At 45.6% G+C, this 17,815-nt stretch overlaps 2 protein-coding genes across 2 annotated transcripts; one reads left to right on the top strand and one right to left on the bottom strand.

The window, feature by feature from the left end:
* The first annotated feature begins 769 nt into the window (after nt 1-769).
* acsf2 (acyl-CoA synthetase family member 2) lies at nt 770-17,746 on the top strand. Its single transcript, XM_061095489.1, has 16 exons — nt 770-947; nt 2,335-2,530; nt 4,486-4,614; nt 4,981-5,034; nt 5,137-5,255; nt 5,624-5,786; nt 5,882-5,977; nt 6,390-6,541; nt 6,936-7,027; nt 7,160-7,236; nt 14,536-14,643; nt 15,488-15,639; nt 15,731-15,872; nt 16,650-16,760; nt 16,837-16,905; nt 17,517-17,746. The coding sequence occupies exons 1-16, from the start codon at nt 841-843 to the stop codon at nt 17,565-17,567; spliced, it is 1,818 nt and encodes a 605-aa protein (XP_060951472.1). The 5' UTR covers nt 770-840; the 3' UTR covers nt 17,568-17,746.
* On the bottom strand, nt 7,480-13,163 carry chad (chondroadherin). The gene is made up of 4 exons (XM_061095493.1): nt 12,351-13,163; nt 10,071-10,234; nt 9,692-9,849; nt 7,480-8,350 (listed from the first exon to the last, which is right to left on the bottom strand). Exons 1-3 carry the CDS (start codon nt 13,134-13,136, stop codon nt 9,708-9,710), a joined length of 1,092 nt encoding a protein of 363 aa, XP_060951476.1. The 5' UTR covers nt 13,137-13,163; the 3' UTR covers nt 7,480-8,350; nt 9,692-9,707.
* Nucleotides 17,747-17,815: the final 69 nt, after the last annotated feature.

The raw sequence follows: 17,815 nt of genomic DNA, 5'->3' as shown, positions 1-17,815 counted from the left end.
TCGGCCGGGGTCAAGACACACACAGTATAGCCCGGTTCACACTAATAATGTCGCTTCTTCTCCGTGTTAGATTACAAATATTTAGTTGCTTAGTAAAAATGTGTTACACAAAATAAATTCAGCCCAGTTGTATAATTCTAGATGTCTGCTTGGCCATCATTGTCGCAGCTAATCACGCCACATTATTTTAATCTTTCAATCCCTTCATACTTACTATGACGAGCAAAAAAAGAAAGTGGTTGGACGAATACGTACAATATGGATTCACGTGTATAGGGGGACGTGATGGGAGTTGGTGTCCTCAATGCATGATTTTATAAAACGTATCTTTGCGAGCAATCTTTTTCGAGGATGGTAGACATGAAATTTAAGAAAAGGAACAGACTTTGTTGCGAAAATGATATGAGAGTGGCACATGCCAAGGTGAAGCCGCGCATTTCTGAACTTGTATCTGAAAGGCAACAGCAAAAGTCACATTGATTTGAAGTAAATATTCATTGAGTCATGCTTTTGTGTGAAATTTTGTTGGTTTTGTGTGCAACTGATGCATCTTGTTCTCATTTTGTGCACTAATAAAATATATACCTATGTTTTGAAGAAATCATATTTTATTTTTCCAATTACGAAGGGTTCGGTGAATGCACTGATGAAGCTTGCAGGGTTCAGTACCTCCAATAAGGTGAAGAACCACTGCTCTATGGTCTGGCTCTAACCCATGAGCCGTGGCGCCCCCAGCAGGCCGGGGCTGGTACTGCAGGGGGCTGCAGGGCGGACTGCCTCCTGCAGATCGAGGATCTCAGAGTCTCGATCTGCAGAGTCTCAGTCTCAAGCTCTTCCACGATGCATCAGGTCGCCCTCTGCTCCAGGACTGTGGCCAGGAGGCTCCTGCAGGGCCCGTGGACCTGGACCCGGACCCGGCTCGGATCCGGACCTCCTGCAGCGAGGCGGTGAGGGGGGGGAGGGAGGGGGAGAAACCTTCACTTTGTCTCAGACTCACACGACGGAGCTTCAGGCTTCTTGTAATGGATACACATGACATCACGGACCATGTGATTGTGCAGAGGTCCAGATGTTTTGCTGCAGAGAAAGTTAGAGATGTTTGTGTGAGCGGTGTCGTGGGAGTGTGTGTGTGTGTGTGTGGGGGGGGTCTTCAGATTCTCATGCACATTATATTTCAGATTCGTGTTCCAGCTCTGAAGCGAGTCACGTGTTTTCCTGCTTGCACACACAGAACTTTCGGTAAAATTAGAAACATCAGCTGGACGCATATTTATTTAGCAGCATATGTGTTTATATTTGTTTATATTACATTACATTACATTACATTTAGCTGACGCTTTTATCCAAAGCGACTTACAATAAGTGCATTCAACCCCGAGGGTACAAACCAAGAACAACAAGTATCAAGAAAGTACTATTTCTTCAAAATAAAGCAAAACTACAAAGTGCTATAAGTAAGTGCCATTTTAGTGCTACCAAAGTGTTAGTTTCAAAAAGTGGTTAGTTTTTTTTTTGTTTTTTTTTTGTATTTATATGTATTTATATAAACAGTCTATGAGCTGGACGCGTCGACAAAGTGCAACACCGAGAAGAGACAAAATAATTCAACAACTTCAGTCTGATAATGTGTATTCTCACGTCACACGTCCAGGGTCCGCTGCTGGTTCCATATATATATATGTAGCAGGTATGGGTTACATATACACATATAATTATGATGTTTTATTAGAAATCAGCCCTTGTTTTTTCATCAGCAGTTTAAATAATCACAGACAACGTGTTTTTAAAGAGGTGGGACTCGATTTTGAGACAGTGACACTTTCCCCTTTGATTCTACAGTTTTCTCTTTTTGACTTTTTGACGTGAAGATGAATTTGCTCGTTGGTTTTATCTGTCGCACAGAAGCCGGGGCTCCTTGTTAATCGTTTAATTCTCAGTGAAACGTGGAACAGCTGCCAAACCTGCTGAGGCCACTCCACACCTTAACCTCTATCATCTCACACATGACTTCATCAGCTCAGCAGGAGATAAGGGATCATCACAGCCCCCCCATGGTCGTGGTTTATGGTGTTTTGAGATTTTTTATTATCTATTTATCAAAATTATGAATCGAGCTTGGAGCCTTGAGGTGCTCCATCATTTAAAGGGCAGCACAGTGTACTTATATTAGCTTTCAATTGATCGTTGTGTAAAATCTAACCTTCCTGTCTGAGTGCACCCATTCAGAACTAATTTCATATTCATAAACTAGCTTCCATCTACGTATATCCCCATGTAACCCCCTGTGAAGCTGCCAGACTGTGAAGACGTTCTCTAACTGGTGTTTCCCTGCAGTGGACTCCATGTGGACTCTCCGCCCATCATCCCAGTTCTCACGACCAGTTATGTCCACGGCACCTCGTCCACGTCTCTGCTCCACCTGACGGTGGCCGAGTCTCTGCAGAGGTCGGTGGAGCGCTTCCCCGACCGAGAGGCCGTGGTCTTCCTGCAAGACGGAGTCCGCAAGACCTTCGCAGAGTTTCAGAAGGACGTGAGTGTCCATCGACAACATTCACAGGAGCTAATGACTCACATGTTAACTGCTACAAACCCGAAAGTGTTAATGTTGTTTGAGGTTAAAACGTCCAGATCATAATTCCATGTTATTAATTCATTGTGACAGGTGAGTGGGATCAAAGCCTCTTGAGTTGAGTCGAAAAGAAAATCAAAGTCCTTCACCCGTGATGGAACTTGAACTTCGTCTCCACAGGAGTTTAACTTTAATCCGGCTTCTTACAGTCTGAAGGCTTCAAGCTCCGCAAACACACAAACCATGAGACAGATCCTTAAATTGAAAACGTATAAACATTGTAAACACAAACCTAACGAGTTATGGAAAAGGAAAAAGCTGTAAATCAATCTCAGACAAAGATTGAATAAGTAACTGTTTCACTTTCTTGGAGGCACAACTCTAACGACACTTTATATAACAAAGTTAAAACAGCACTAACTAGTGTTGTGGTGTTTTTTTGTCCAGATAAATCCTCTGTGTGCAGTCAGTGGATCTGTTGTGATGAGTTTTCAGTTTCACTGTGGTTTCCATCTGGCTCAGTTTATAAAAGCTGGTGGATTTCCCCCATGTGGCGGCAGCGTGGTGGTCGACCTGGCTTATTATTGCTGGAGGTGATCGGGGCCTCATGCAGCCTGAGAGAAAGAGCGAGGTCAAAGGTCAGCAAAGTTGAACTTCACTAAAGAAGTTGCTGCGCCTCAGGAAGGAAAGGTTCAGGTTCCTGTGACCGTGGATTAAGACTGAAGACTGAGGGATAAATAACAGTGTTCATTAAATTATTATTTTGCGAGTATTTTGTCCCAAAGTGAGTTTGGGACAGGAAATTGTTTACAAGTATAAGTGCGTAAAATCTAAATATACCTGTATTAAAAAGAAAAGTATACAGTAAAGTGTTACTTGGAAATACTCAGGTAAAGTAAAAATACCTCCATTATATAAAGATATTTCACCATCTGTGCATTTTTGTGTGAAAGGTGACTGAAGCTCTTTGGCTGAGGACACGTGTCAGAAGGTTCAGGCCTCAGGATCTCACCTTTTACCCAGTGACCTTACCGTGGTTCCTGTGGATTCCGGGTGGAGACGTAACTCTCTGATAACACATGAGCCTTGTTGTTACGTGACGTGAAGCAACACGATCAGGATCAGAAACCGTCCTCGGTCGTCTCAGAACTCAGTCGAGCGTTCACCGTCTTCTTTACTGAAGATTCAATTAGATTTCTGTTACTTTGTTCTTGTCTGGTTTCGGTTTATGAGTCTTTCTGACCCGAGATATTTTTAACTCAGTGTTTGTCTAGGTTTTAGACTTTGGTCCGATGAGGCAGCAAAGTGTCGGGAAATCCAGAAACCAGTCATAGGTTCAATAAGAGTTCTTTTGACTTTACTATTTATCAATTATCATCAAATAAAGTGCAGTAATCCTACAAATCAATTCTGTTCTCTTGCACAAAGCTTTTTATACGTACTTAGCTCATGGTTGTTGGTGATTTTCTTATTTTGTTATGCTTATCTTGCTTTGTTCAGTTTATCCCGGGGAGCTCAGCCAAACCAGTTCATTTATGTGTCCGTGGCAGCAGGTGTCCAGAGGTGTGATGTCAGGTCGTCTGTACGTCCATCTTCAAAACACCTGAATGTAACTTGTTCAAATTTCAACATTCCCTGGACTCAAAGATCAGATTTATGAGGTCAAAGGTCACCATGGTTTCACAAAAAACAGGTTTTTGGCCTCAGGGAAATCCCACAAAACCCTTTTTACCTTGTGGACATATTGTCTTCAGAGACACTACACACAGAAATCTGGTTGGTCAAAGGTTAAAAGTTCAGTAGCCTGAAACTCCTCTTTTTCTAGAGTTTGTGTTGCTCTGATCAGATCCAACAGAAACCTGTGGGACAGGATCTTGCTCGGCTCGGGCTGTTGACGTCTGGTCATGTGATTGCAGGTGGACCAGGCTGCAGCCGGACTTCTGGCGCTGGGACTGAAGAAAGGCGACCGGCTCGGCATGTGGGGACCCAACACCTACGAGTGGATCTTGTTCCAGTTTGCGACGGCCAAAGCGGGAGTCATCATGGTGAGTCGGAGCTGACGTGCACGATACGCCGAGCAGTGACAGGAGGAACATGATTCATCCGCCGCTGAGAATAGTCCCCGACAACTGCACCAAGACTACAGTGATCAGCTAACATGAAACTATACATCAGTCCAATTCATATTTACACGTTCAGTATCGTAAACAACGAGCTTGAGGGACAGACGAACACTTAACCACGTTGGCTTCTGGGATTCTTCATCGATAACGTGTGGAATAAGGCGACATTATAGTTGTCAAAGAAATTATCTGAGGAAATAAATGTAAAGAGAAACGAAATGTGGGAAATATACTCAAGTTACCAAATGTCAATAGACAATGAGCAGCTTCTTGTGGTTTGACTGTCAGGTGGCTGTGAACCCAGCGTACCAGCAGCAGGAGGTGGAGTTCGCTCTGCAGAAGGTCGGTCGCTCCTTCACATTTCACTGTTTTTTTTTACCGATGTGTTGCGCAGACACTTTATCTCGTGGTCTGCTCCTCCTCCTCCTCCTCCTCCTCCTGCAGGTCGGGTGTAAAGCCATCGTGTGCCCCACGCAGTTTAGAACTCAGAAGTACTGCGACATGCTGAAGAAGATCTGTCCTGAGATCGAGACGTCCACCCCGGGGGACATCAGGAGCGCCAGGTAGAAGTCTGCATGTTCGCAGTTACACAAAGTTACACATGGTGTCTTTATTTAATTTCCCTGAGTGGGAATGGAAGTTAATATAATTTGAGGTGTATACAGTGTGTGTACTACTACAATAATTGAGTTTTCAGCTTTTTCCCATTTTGTGGGAAATCCTCTTTGGGACATTTTAATAAATCAAGTCTATAAACCTATATAAAGTGAACACGTGCTCAGTCCTCAGCTGCTGTTCTGCTCCTACATGTACAGTGAGGTAGGAGAACAGAGGCTGAGCAGTAGGTGGAAGCTGCCAAATGTTTTATTGTTTAACCTGGAGCGTCTCAGTTATGCAACATGACCCACATTCCGTTCCTTCCTCCCCTCAGACTCCCTGACCTGCGCTCTGTGGTCGTCCTAGACAGTCGACAGCCTGGAATGTTTCACATGGACGACCTGATGCAGGCGGGCAGCAGCCGCTTCGTGCTGCAGCTGCAGGATCTGCAGAAGAAGATCTCCTTCGACGACCCAATAAATATCCTGTTCACTTCGGTATTGGTGGCAGTTTACAATATAGGAAGTGTTAAGAAAGTGATCAAAGCAGCGTATGACCTTGTAAACACGATTTCTCTCACTTGAATCCCCAGGGCACAACTGGGAGTCCAAAGGGAGCCACCCTGTCCCATCACAACGTCGTCAACAACGCCTTCTTTACGGGTTTAAGGGTTGGATACACCTGGAGGGTGAGTCTGTCCCGACCCTCCTGACTCCTCCTCTCAGGAGGAGTGTTGATACCAGGCCTTAACGCTTCTGAATTCTTAAGATATTCTAAATCTGAAAATCTGCAGTGGTTTCATGAGCTTATTCAGCCTAAAAATGAAACTTTTTTTACCTAATGTAGTGTTTTTATGTGGATTTATTTATTTGATAAGATTTATCTTCAGAATGAACTAATGAAGATGGGAATGAGCCACAGACACAAACGCACTCCTCCACGTGAGGAGACTTTTTTTCTGGAGCTGACTTTGTACAGAAACAGGAAGAGAAACTGCTGAAACCAAACTAATGTTTAAATTTCCAGACGATCCGGGGGATCTCTTCTGATTCCTTAAATACATTTAGACTTTTTTTAATCTTCCGTTTTTGTCCCCGCAGCCTCACACTCGTATCTGTCTGCCTGTGCCCCTGTACCACTGCTTCGGCTCTGTGGGGGGGGGCTTGTGTATGGCCCTTCACGGCCTCACCCTCGTCTTCCCGTCCGCCGGATACGACAGCAAGGCCAACCTGGCAGCTGTGGAGAGCGAACGGTAACGTCAGGAATGCAAATCCAAATGTGATCCAAGACTTTTCTAAAACCTGCAGAAACCTGCTTGAACTTCAACTGATAAACACATCTCCTTTGAATGTCAGTAATCAATACATTCATGCAGTTTACATGAATTATTAAAACACAGCAGATATGTTTTTATGTAGTTTCAGAGGAAGATGTCTGAGGACGATCTGCATTCCATTCACTTCAGTTATTGACTTTATAATAAGAAGTAATAATAATCACTTGAATAATCCTGTGCTGCAGTTTGGAGCCTTTAGCATTACTTCATATTTTATGAATAAAACATTTTTTTACATTGTGTTCTCCTACTTGCAGGTTCATTTTGGAAGTTTGTCAGTAAAGAGGATTTCTGTTCATGTCCCTCGCAGGTGCACCTTCATCTATGGCACCCCCACCATGTATGTGGACATGGTTAACCAGCCGGACTTGGCTAAATACGACCTGTCGTCATGTGAAGCAGGTGAGACAAGAGTCTGATATTGTGCTGTTATGGATTCGATGAACACACAAGTGAGCTGTTGTTTGTTATTATTGTTCATAAACCCGTGTCTCCTCAAACAGATTCTCAGGTTGTGTTTGTTCTGACCTCCAGGCATCATGGCCGGTTCCCCTTGTCCTCCAGAGCTTGTGAGGAAGGTGTCCTCTGACATGGGCCTCAAGGAAATAACAGTGAGTGGATCTTGACCCGCGTCTCTTTAACGATCAGAACAGAATCATCTCCATCTGAGCTGCACCGATGATGCAACTCAGCTTCCACACACCAGGGGGAGACAAATCCCTAAGATAAACGCCCACAACTCCATTTTTAAATGCAGATTCTCATAAAGCAGCATTCAAAAGTAAGAGAACGATGTTTTTTTATGAAAGGTTTATTGGACGTGAGAACTTGTTTCCACTTCCAAAAGTCCAGGAAATGCAGAGATAATGAGAATACATAAGAAATACATAAAGTAAACACTCAAAACGTTTTTCTTTCTTTTGCAAACTTTGGAGATTCTGTTTCCAAATCGATCATTTTTACAAACTCAAACTATCAATTTGATATGAAGGACAGATGAAGCGGGAGAATGTTGAATCACGACTTTAACCAAAACTGTGATTGTTCCTGGATCGTCCGTGACACCTTGACCGGGGTTCGGCCTCTGAACATAACTTCTCAGCCGTGTCTCAGTTCAGGGGTCCGCCTCCTTCTCAGGGCGCCACCCCCCCGGAGTCGTGAAGGAGGCTCGGAAAGGATAACAAGGTTTTAACGCCTCTTGTTTACAGAAGCACAATGAATCCTGGGACAGTTTGAGCGGGTAAAGATCGATGGGCTGGTCGGCCACATTTAAAGGAGCCATCGATGTGATAAAAGCCCTGAACTGAGACACAGCCACAGTCTGTTCCAATGTTTTTACAGATTGTAACATTGCCCCCTAGTGGCCAAACAGTCAGTTCATGCAGCTTTAAACGTCTGTTTTCAGTTTGCCTCTGAACCCACCACGTCCCTGAGGCTCCTGTTTATTCTTGACCTTCATTTTGATGGTTACCTGCATGTTATCCACTTGATATAAGTCAGTGAAAAGTAAATGATAATATGTGTGTGTGTGTGTGTGTGTGTGTGTGTGTGTTTGAGCGTGTGAGCGTGACGCAGACAGAGCGGATGTGTATCTATGAATGTGTTTGTTTGTGTTTACACTTGTGACGGCATCTGACAGATGAATAGACGGACAGTCTGGAAGTAGCGTTAGCGTAGCTCTGGTTGTAGCCGGTCACCTGGACAGGCTCCTGCTCACAGCGTCTCCTGTGGAAAAGACACAAAAATCAGCAGCCAAGTCAAACAGAGTCCGGGCCGGAACGCCGCGACCGGGACACGGCGTCCTGGACCCAAGGGCCAACATGGAAAAGTTCAGTCAGGGACACAGGGGAGGACAGGGAGTTCTGCGGTCAAGAATAGAAGAGAAAAATAAAAACCACGCAGAGCAGAGCCAACTCCACAACTGCCTTCAACTTCCTGTGGTCAAAGCCGAAATCCACTGAGAAGCTGAGAACTCGACCATCACAATGAAAGATGTGATTCTGGACCGAAGTGGAGGCCAAACAATCACCTCAGTTAAAAGCAGTGATCAGTGAAAACATCGGACTGAACCGTCATTTAACTCGAGCAGTGAGGTTCCTGTTTGGAATGAGATGTTTGTTTTGATCTGTGGTGAAGCTGGTTGCACTTTTTCTTTCTGAAACGGTAAAAGTGACCGGCAGCGATCGAGCCGCAGCAAATACCGACCAGCCGCAGAAACCTGCAGCTGAATACTTGTGTCTCTACATTTCCTCGTGGAGTTTAAAAAATCTGAAATGATGCCTTCGTTTTGTTTGATGAGAAGATTGATTCTGTTCTTTTCTGTGTATGAAGCTCATACGAAGAGTTTCACATAAACACTTGAAGAATCTCCTGATGAAGAAATAATCTAACAACCTGAGAAACTTTATCAGTTTATCAACTTTATCAGTTTATCAACTTTATCAGTTTATCAGTTTTTTGCACAGTTTAAAGGGACTCTTACCTTTGTTGCATTTGAGAATTACAGCACATTCAAATCATCCCGCCTTCCTCCAATGCCCCACCCCCTCGTTCCCATCCGCGGTGTTTTTTTGAAGAAACTTTATTTACAAGCAGACCTACCACCCAATGCCTCCGCGCACGCACGTGAGTTTTTGTTTACCAAAGCAATGGATTCGGTAAGTTATATACATTTACATTCACATGCCTTGATGACGCGGGCCGAATGCGCCACAAGAAGCAGACGGAAAACCTGCATGTCCATGCAGCAAACAGACAGGTCTGTCGGCCAATAAGGTCCTTCGGTCCGAAGAATTTTATTGGTTGAAGTTTTCACTAAATATTATGAGAGTGAAATAATTGTTTGTTTTTACTCCTGGTGGGTCTGTCTTGCATTTTAGAGTGTCATTACCTTATTAATACCAATTTAACCTTATCCACAAAAAGTGTAAAAATGCAACAAAGGTAAGAGTCCCTTTTAATTAGTGAGTTTAAACCGAGTCTGTCTGTGAGTTTGGTGGAAAACTGGTGCGAGTCAGGATTTCTCTTAGTTCTGGTTGTGCCTTGGGCTCGGGGGCTGACAGGTACCTGCACGGCGGCGTGTTCAGGGACGTGCGCCCTTCTTGGCTCTCTTGGCCTTGCCTCTGCAGCCACTGAAGGCGGCGCTGTCTCGGACCTGCTTGCCTCTCTGTGCAGGGGGAGAAGCACACAGTGCGTCTGGACGACTGCGGCTCGAGTCCATCCACCTGCGGGTCGGAAAGCACAGATCAGCGTCCGGGAGTTTGTGATGCTAGAGGAGAGAACGTCCACGGGGATGATACCTCTGGGCTGAGCAGGCTGATCAAATGTCTAAAAGACTAAAAAGAAATGAATGTTCTATAATTTAAAGTAAATTTTAACGTTTAAAAAGATAAAAGCATGAACATTTCATCACTATCAGTGGAACAGGAGCTGGCTGGTGTCTGACCTGCGCAGCGGAGCCAGCTGACAGGAGCAGCTCCAGGGGTTGGAGGACAGCGTGAGGTTGGTGATGGTGCTGAACTCCAGGCTTCTGGGAAGAGACTTCAGTCTGTTGTTGTCCAGGTGCAGCGACTTGATGGCCGTCACTCCGGTGAACGCTCCGTCAGAGAACTGGACGAGACAAAGAAATGCTTCTCATGTCAAAGCATTGCAGACACACACAGTGTTGTTAAACCGTGGCTCCCACTCCCCCCGGGCTGAGCCACCACCCCCCCCCCCCCCGGTCAGGAGGCCGACACAGGAAGAGCGAGGGGAAATCTCGCCATTGTTTCTCTGGCATGAAAGCCTCCTCTCATCCGTCCTCCTGCAGCAGCAGAGCAAACACTGACTCTCACTGCGCTGCTTCTCTCCGCCTCTAACTTCATACGCATCCGCGAGGGCGCTAAAAGCTTCGGAGGGGTGTGAGGTGAACCCATCCACGTCCGGCCGCGTCCGGGAGGAAGAGGAGGGGCGACGAGAGGGAGCCGAGCTTTGAAGGCTCGTTTTATGTGAGTCTGGAGGAGAAGAGGCTGTTTGGAAATTTCCACTGCCGAGCGGCGAGTGGCCGAGGGCCGGGTGTTTTGAAGCAACGGAAGATGGATGACGTCCAGCATGGCCGAGGTGTTTTTCCAATCTTTCCTTCGGGCCCCTCCTCTGCCAGGAAGCCGCTCGCACAGGGCCCGACTGTGCGTTCAGCTGGAGGGATGGCAAAGCTAAAAATACTCCTGCTCATGCACTGTGGAACACCCGGCCTCTATTTACCTGTCTCCTAACCCCTCCTGACCTGTTTACCAGACCCTCCTGGCCAGAGCAGAAAACACACCTCGCTGAAAATAACACTTGTGTAATAATTAGACCTGCTTGGCCGAGGTCCAGCAAACAAAAACACTCTAAAAATACCTTCATGTGACTGGAAAAAGGCTTCATCTCAGCGGCCGTGTGTGTGTCTCGCTCGCCGCCTCCCGCTGCTTCCACCTGGCGCTCGCACAGGCCCGGCGTGAGAGGGCTGTTGTTTTACAGTTTTCCCCTCTGGGATGCCTCCATGCTGTGGCACAAGTACACTCAAATATTGGATTAACCTCAAGCATGAAGCAAATGTGCGCTGAGGAATGTTTGAAAAGTAGTGTGGTGTAGCAGAGAGCTAATAGTGTGTACATTCATCCTGGAGCTGTGGGAGCCAGAGGAACAGAAGTGAAAACATCAGCATCGCGTCCGACCTGCAGACACAACTGCTGATTCATTCTCAATCAGAGTCAAGTGACCGTGTAGCAGCCAGACGTTATTTTATATTATATGAAAATATCAGATATTTAACATTTTCAACCTATCTTGCTGCAAATTCATATTTTCCAGCCGCCGGTTAAAGGGTTGAAACCCGTCACATTTATCTGTAAAGCCTCGAGGACGTGCGGACACAACTGTCCTCAGGACGGGACAAAGACGTGAATTGGAGCAACGGGGTCATTTAAACACGTCTGAAGGAACGTCCCACTGGAATCTCTCCGTCCACAGAGACACTGTCCCATGTGGCGGCGAGTCCTCCACTGACATGTGGTCAAACTGTCAACTCAACCTTCAACCTTCACATTATAAGACTGCACTACAACTACCAGGCTTGTTGTTCCTGTGCTTGGGAAGTGACATCTTGTTTTTTAGCACGTGTCATTTACACCATACATGGAGAAACACAGAATCCGGTTACAGGAAAGATTTAGTTACAGAAATAATATATAAAGGTTTATAAATTCTTATTTAAATCAGGTTAAATGAGAAATAACATGAACACATGTTGGTTGTGTATGAAACATTAACTGTTTGCAGGCGGAGTCGACCTCTGACAAGTCTGTTCTATCAACACACTGATTCAAAAGAAAACATTAAATATACGTGTTTGCTAAACCCAAAGAAATAAATTAATATTTAGACGGATATATAAACACAAAGATCTTTTCCCGACCTAAATTTATTAACCTTTGTTGTATCTTCTTTCAGGAAAAATGTACTCTTTACAAAGACTATTTTAAACAACCACCAGAGACTTTGAATATCTCTGAGTCGACAGTTTGAAAAAGTAGCTGAATGTGTTTAAACGACACCTGCAGCACTTTATTTTAACTTGGAAGCAGTTTAAATCCTTTAAGATTTTAAGTTACCAGTAGATTTTTTTAAGCCACAGCACGTCACATAAGATAAATTAAATATTAGCATCAGTCTATTTAGTTAATATCCATTAAAGCCATAGACTGACCTTCTCCAGACTCATGTTGTCCAGGTGCAGTTTCTCCATGTAGCGCCCAAAGCTCTGGAAGGCGTTGTCTGGGATGGTCCTCATGGGATTCCTCCCCAGCGTGAGTTCCTCCACCACACGCAGTTTGCTCATTGCCGCACTGGGATACGTGGACATCTTGTTCCTGTCCAGGTGAAGAATGGCGAGGTTCTCCACGTCGTCCAGAGAGCCCGGCTGCAGGGTGGTCAGCTCGTTCCCGCTCATGTGCAGCCAGCGCAGGTCCTTGGCACCGGTGAAGGTCGCCGGCCGCAGCTCGCGCAGCCTGTTGTCGTTGAGCTGCAGAATAAAGAGGTTGATCATGGGGGAGAAGATGCCCTTGGCCAGGTCGCCGATCTGGTTCCCATCTAGGTAGAGGTAGGTGAGCTCCGTGAGGTCCTCGAAGGCGCCGGGCTTGATGCTGTTGATCTCGTTGTTGGACAGGTAGAGGTAGATGAGCTTCTTCAGCCCCTTGAAGGCCTGAGACCCGATCTCTCTGAGCTGACAGTGCTGCATGTGCAGGGAGATGAGCCCCTTGCTGTCGCTGAAGGCCCCTGTGGGAATGTGGCCCAGGCTGTTCCTCTGCAGGTTCAGCAAACGGGTGGCGTCCGACACCTGGGGGATCTTCTTCAGCCCGGCGCTGTCACAGATGACGTGCTGAAGGTCTCCGTGGCAGTGGCAGAGGCTGGGGCACTGGCCCGGGGCGCCCTGCACGGCCGGGCCCAGGACCAGGAGGCAGGTCCCCAACAACAACCAGCTCACACAACGCATCCTGGCCAGCTCCTCTCCTCCGGGTTGTTCAGCAGAACCAGCAGAAGCAGAAACTCCTCCGAGAGAAGCCGAGACCAACTGTGAAATGCAGAGAAGAACCGGGGTGGGGGTGTAGTGGTGTGTGGGTGTGCGCTTGTGTGTTTGTGTTGAGCGAGAAGCGGACAGAGAGAGGAGTGAAAAGGTGAGCAAAGGTGGGCAGTGCAAAGAGACGTTCAATTTGAGTCAACAGAACACACAGCACTATTTATAACATTTCCTTGAGGGGGAAAAAAGCGAGGCGGGCTTGCCAGGGTGAGAGGTTTTCAAGAGGAAGTCAAGTGTCTGTGAGATTTTAACCCTGAACGAGCAGGAAGACGCCGAGCGGACCAACTCACGCTCTCTGCTGCCGTCTTTATATCTGCAGGACACGAGGCTCCATGCACGTGTGCAGGCAAATCAAACCAGACGCTGTGAAATGTCTTTTAATGACTTTTATAACAGTCACAACGTGTCGTGAAGTCCGGTTCTGTGCACGTTGGCCAGACCCAGTCTATTGTTTTTCATTCTGCGGTGGCAGGAAAGGAGCCGCTCCTCTGCAGCTGTTTCAGAACCTGTAATCGTCTCCAGATGTGCAGCGAGGTGTGAGACGCTTATTTAAAGCTGTAACGATTCTGCCATCATCCCAGGAATGAAAGGTTAAATTCCGCTGTGCATTCCTGGTGCTTTTTGTCTTTTGGAAAGTAAAGTGCGAGCGTGCGGTGTGTCACATGTGACGGCCTCTTCCAGACAGAACCATTCGTTGCCGAGGGCGAAGGCAGCGATCAGGTTTCCACTGCAAGACATCGAGAAGTTATTTTTCAAAGCCTGTCGCCAGCTGGATGTTAGAAAAGGTCTGAGAACAAAGCTTCTTTGAGGAGAAATACTTTTACACCTGCTTTTAATAATAAAGGTAAATTCAGAAACAGTGAAGATGAATTGACCCGTCCAGGATAAATGGAATCTAGAGTTTACTTAACAAATCTAACATTTTATTGGGAATATCGTCTCCTCCCTGGTTTTCCAGCTAAACGTCCTCGGAGTGACCTCGCCTTATTCTGCCTCTGATTGAATCTGCAGCTGTGAACAGTGAATTTTAGATTTTATGCAACTGAACTGCACTTTTCCTCTTGAAAAGTTTTCATTTTAATGACTAAAGCATCGAGGAAAAACTCGAGCTCCGGTCGTGTGTAAAGTTTGCAAAATAGTTAAGTTCAGTAGTTTCAGTTTTTAATGAGTTTTGTTTTATAACAGTTATATATATATATATAAAATTCCGGCCTGTTTAGGGAACTGATATTTTCCAGTCCTTGAAACGTTCCTGCACACATCACCGTCTCCTGCAGATGAGACGTGACACTCAGCCTGTTTGTGTGATTGGCAGATCGGGTATGGAACCACAGAGAACAGCCCGGTGACGTTCTGCGCCTCGCCGATGGACAACGCCGAGAGGAAGAGCGAGACGGTCGGATACGTCTTGGACCACATCGAGGTACAGCGCCAGGTTCCAGTCCCCACACCAGCTGGGACACATCCCACTCTTTAAAACAACAAGGATTTATCATGTTCCAACAACACACCTCAAAGAATTTAGGCAAAAATTTACGTATGAAAGAATATTTATCCAAAATCACTTTATAAGAGATATAAGAGATACATTTTTATTTATCCCACACACATGCACAGACACACAGAGCAGTGGGCAGCCATGTACGGCACCCGGGGAGCAGATGTTGGGGGAGTAAGGTGCCTTGCTCAGGGGCACTAGACAGGGTAGGGAGAATAGTCTTTTGATTTTTTGGACAGATCCAGGTTCGTCTTTTTGTTGTTATTCCATCGAGGTAAGTTTTTGTTGAAACTCCGTGGAGTCGAACCAGCATCAAACCAGAGACCTTTTTCTGCCAGTAGTTCAAGTTTCTGCCACTAGTCCACCGCCTCACATGCAGTGACCACTTTATTAGGTACACCCTTGAGGGCGGCTGTGGCTGAGGGGTAGAGTGGTCGTCCTCCAACCTGAAGGTCGGCGGTTCGATCCCCAGTCTGAACCATCTGCATGCCGAAGTGTCCTTGGGCAAGATGCTGAACCCTTAATAGCCCCCCATAGAAGTAGATGCACTGTATGAATGTGTGTGTGAATGGGTGAATGTGTAACTGTACTGTAAAGCGCTTTGAGCGGTCATCATCAGACTAGAAAAGCGTTATATAAATACAAATCCATTTACCATTTACACCTGCCTGATGACGCGAATACAAAGTAATAAGACGCACATTTGTTTTCATGTCACGAGTAACTCTGTGCAGTGATGAACTTTGTTTGCTGATTGAAATCTCTTCAGGCTAAAATAGTGAACCCAGCCACTGGAGAGCTGGCGGCTCTGGGGACGACGGGGGAGATTCTGATCCGAGGATACTGCGTGATGCTGGAGTACTGGGACGACCCGGCCAAGACGGAGGAGTGCATCAGTAAAGAGGGCTGGTACAAAACTGGGTGAGTGAAAAAAACGACACTGAAACCAGAGGGGGAAAACTGGATTTTCACTCCAGTTGCTGTTGTTTACAAGGTTTTCTGTTTCCTGCAGCGACATCGGCAGCCTGGACGCGTACGGCTACTGTCGCATTCAGGGCAGGATTAAAGACATGATCATCCGAGGAGGAGAGAACATCTACCCGGCTGAGATTGAGCAGTTCCTGCACACGCATCCCAAAGTGATGGAGGCGCAGGTGAGCTCCACACATCGAGGATCCGGATAAAAGATCACCCAAACCTTTGTGTGTTCAAAAAAAGGATCTGCACACTAACCTTCACAGCTCACTGGTCTGATATAACACTGTGGTAAATACAGGTGAAGGGCATTACTATAAACTCAGTCACCACTTTATTAGGTGCACGCCTTACTCCTGCAATTTAATGTAACTGCCATAAATTATACCAGTACAAATGATAGATTTTTGTAAAACTTGGGACAAGATGGTGAAAATCCCTCATGTGTTTGAAGGTCTTCTGCACTAGTTGATAAGTTCCCAACACCAGCGGATGATTTAATCACAAAAGTCTCTGGTCTTCATGAAAGAACTTAATATGATTTCAAAAGTGTACCTAATAAAGTGACTAGTCTGGAATAAAAAAAAAATCAGCTTCTTGACTTTGTAAGTAGAAATAAGAAAAGGTAAAAGAAGGACGACACCATGGATCAGAGTCCAGTCTTATTTTCTTTCTTCCCATATATTGACTGATCTCTCCCTTCTCATCTAATTTTCTAACATTTTATAGTTTTTAAAAATGGAAAATTGAAACTCAGAAAATGATATTAAACTCCTGTTACAGTTTGTTTTCTACGGTTTATCATTAAATACTTTGACCACTGGACAGTTGGTTTATTTTGCCTTGTTTTACCGTGGCATCGTTTCTAAGGCAGTAACTCTTCTTATGAGGTTTTTAAAATGATATCACTGATGTTTCCTCCGAGCTTCATGGTTTTTATTCTCTGTGTTCATCAGGTGGTCGGAGTTAAGGACGCTCACATGGGTGAAGAAGTGTGTGCTTGTATCAAACTGGTAGAAGGCGTGGAATGCACTGCAGAGGAAATCAAAGCTTTCTGCAAGAATCAGGTAAAGCACATTTTCAATGTTTCATAGTCAGCTTCAGCTTCCTTTGTCTAAACTCGTTGACTCGGCTCCTTTTCAGATCGCTCACTTCAAGATTCCTCGCTACGTGCTTTTCGTGACCAGCTTCCCCGTCACTGTCACTGGAAAGGTGAGTTCCTCCGCTGAGCTCCTGCAGAGCTGCGTTCGCCTCCAAGATTCCTGTGAATGTATAAAAGTGTTTTTTGAGATGACATGAGCACAGATGTATATTTAGCAGCTGCTGTAATAGTCTCTGATAAATAAGGCGGGGGCGACGGGCAACACACAAACATCAACTCCCCTCTGGTTCTGGTGTTTCTCTCCTGGGACGCTGATTGAAATAATTCACTGTAGACATGGCGTTGCCCCCAAACGCCCCCAGACGGGAGGGGAAGGGAGTTATTAGCTGGTCTGCACGCACACCCTGTCGTGTTAGATGATCCCAGATAAAAAGGCAGCCTCCCTCAGTGAGCTTTACTCAACCGCACCAGAAGAATCCACTCAGTGTGAACGGTTCTTTCCACGACAAATTTGAAAACCTGTCGGTAGGTTTGTCCCCAGTCCAGCGGTCCTGACTTCAGCTGGTGTACCGTGATGCTGCAGGCTGCCCTTGAACGAAGCTCTAGCTACAGATTGTTAGAAAATACAATTATTCGTATTTTAGAGCTAGATGGAAACATCCTTATTGTATCTCATGTTTGACCACGAAGTATGAACCCGGCCTCTTCTGGTTCTTTGCAGGTGCAGAAGAACAAACTGTGCGAGGAGGCTGAGAAGCAGCTGGGAATGTGAACGTGAAAATGAGAGGCTCTGCTCGTGTATGGAAAGAATTCAATTACTTTCACACTGATGTTAAACTCTGTTAACTGAGCTCAGACTCAGTCAGAATGTGAAGATCGTTTTTTTTTTTCTTGCAGAAACATATTTTTACATCAAGATGAATTAAATTTTGTATGACATTATCAAAACCAGACGTTGGTGTTTCTCTTTTTACGGGAAGAATGAAGGTATTTTTATTGACCTCGGTGGAAGGTGCTCGC

Source organism: Limanda limanda, chromosome 21, assembly GCF_963576545.1.
Source record: "Limanda limanda chromosome 21, fLimLim1.1, whole genome shotgun sequence".
NCBI classification, from domain to species: domain Eukaryota; kingdom Metazoa; phylum Chordata; class Actinopteri; order Pleuronectiformes; family Pleuronectidae; genus Limanda; species Limanda limanda.
This window is presented reverse-complemented; position numbering and strand designations above follow the sequence as displayed.

Coding starts and splice junctions, on each gene's coding strand:
- acsf2 (XM_061095489.1), top strand. CDS start 841: ATGCATCAGGTCGCCCTCTGCTCCAGGACTGTGGCCAGGAGGCTCCTG. Junction 5,978..6,389: donor GGGTTGGATACACCTGGAGG/GTGAGTCTGTCC, acceptor TTGTCCCCGCAG/CCTCACACTCGTATCTGTCT. Junction 16,761..16,836: donor AAGCTTTCTGCAAGAATCAG/GTAAAGCACATT, acceptor GCTCCTTTTCAG/ATCGCTCACTTCAAGATTCC.
- chad (XM_061095493.1), bottom strand. CDS start 13,136: ATGCGTTGTGTGAGCTGGTTGTTGTTGGGGACCTGCCTCCTGGTCCTG. Junction 10,235..12,350: donor ACAACATGAGTCTGGAGAAG/GTCAGTCTATGG, acceptor TGTCTCGTCCAG/TTCTCTGACGGAGCGTTCAC. Junction 9,850..10,070: donor CAGCTGGCTCCGCTGCGCAG/GTCAGACACCAG, acceptor TCCGACCCGCAG/GTGGATGGACTCGAGCCGCA.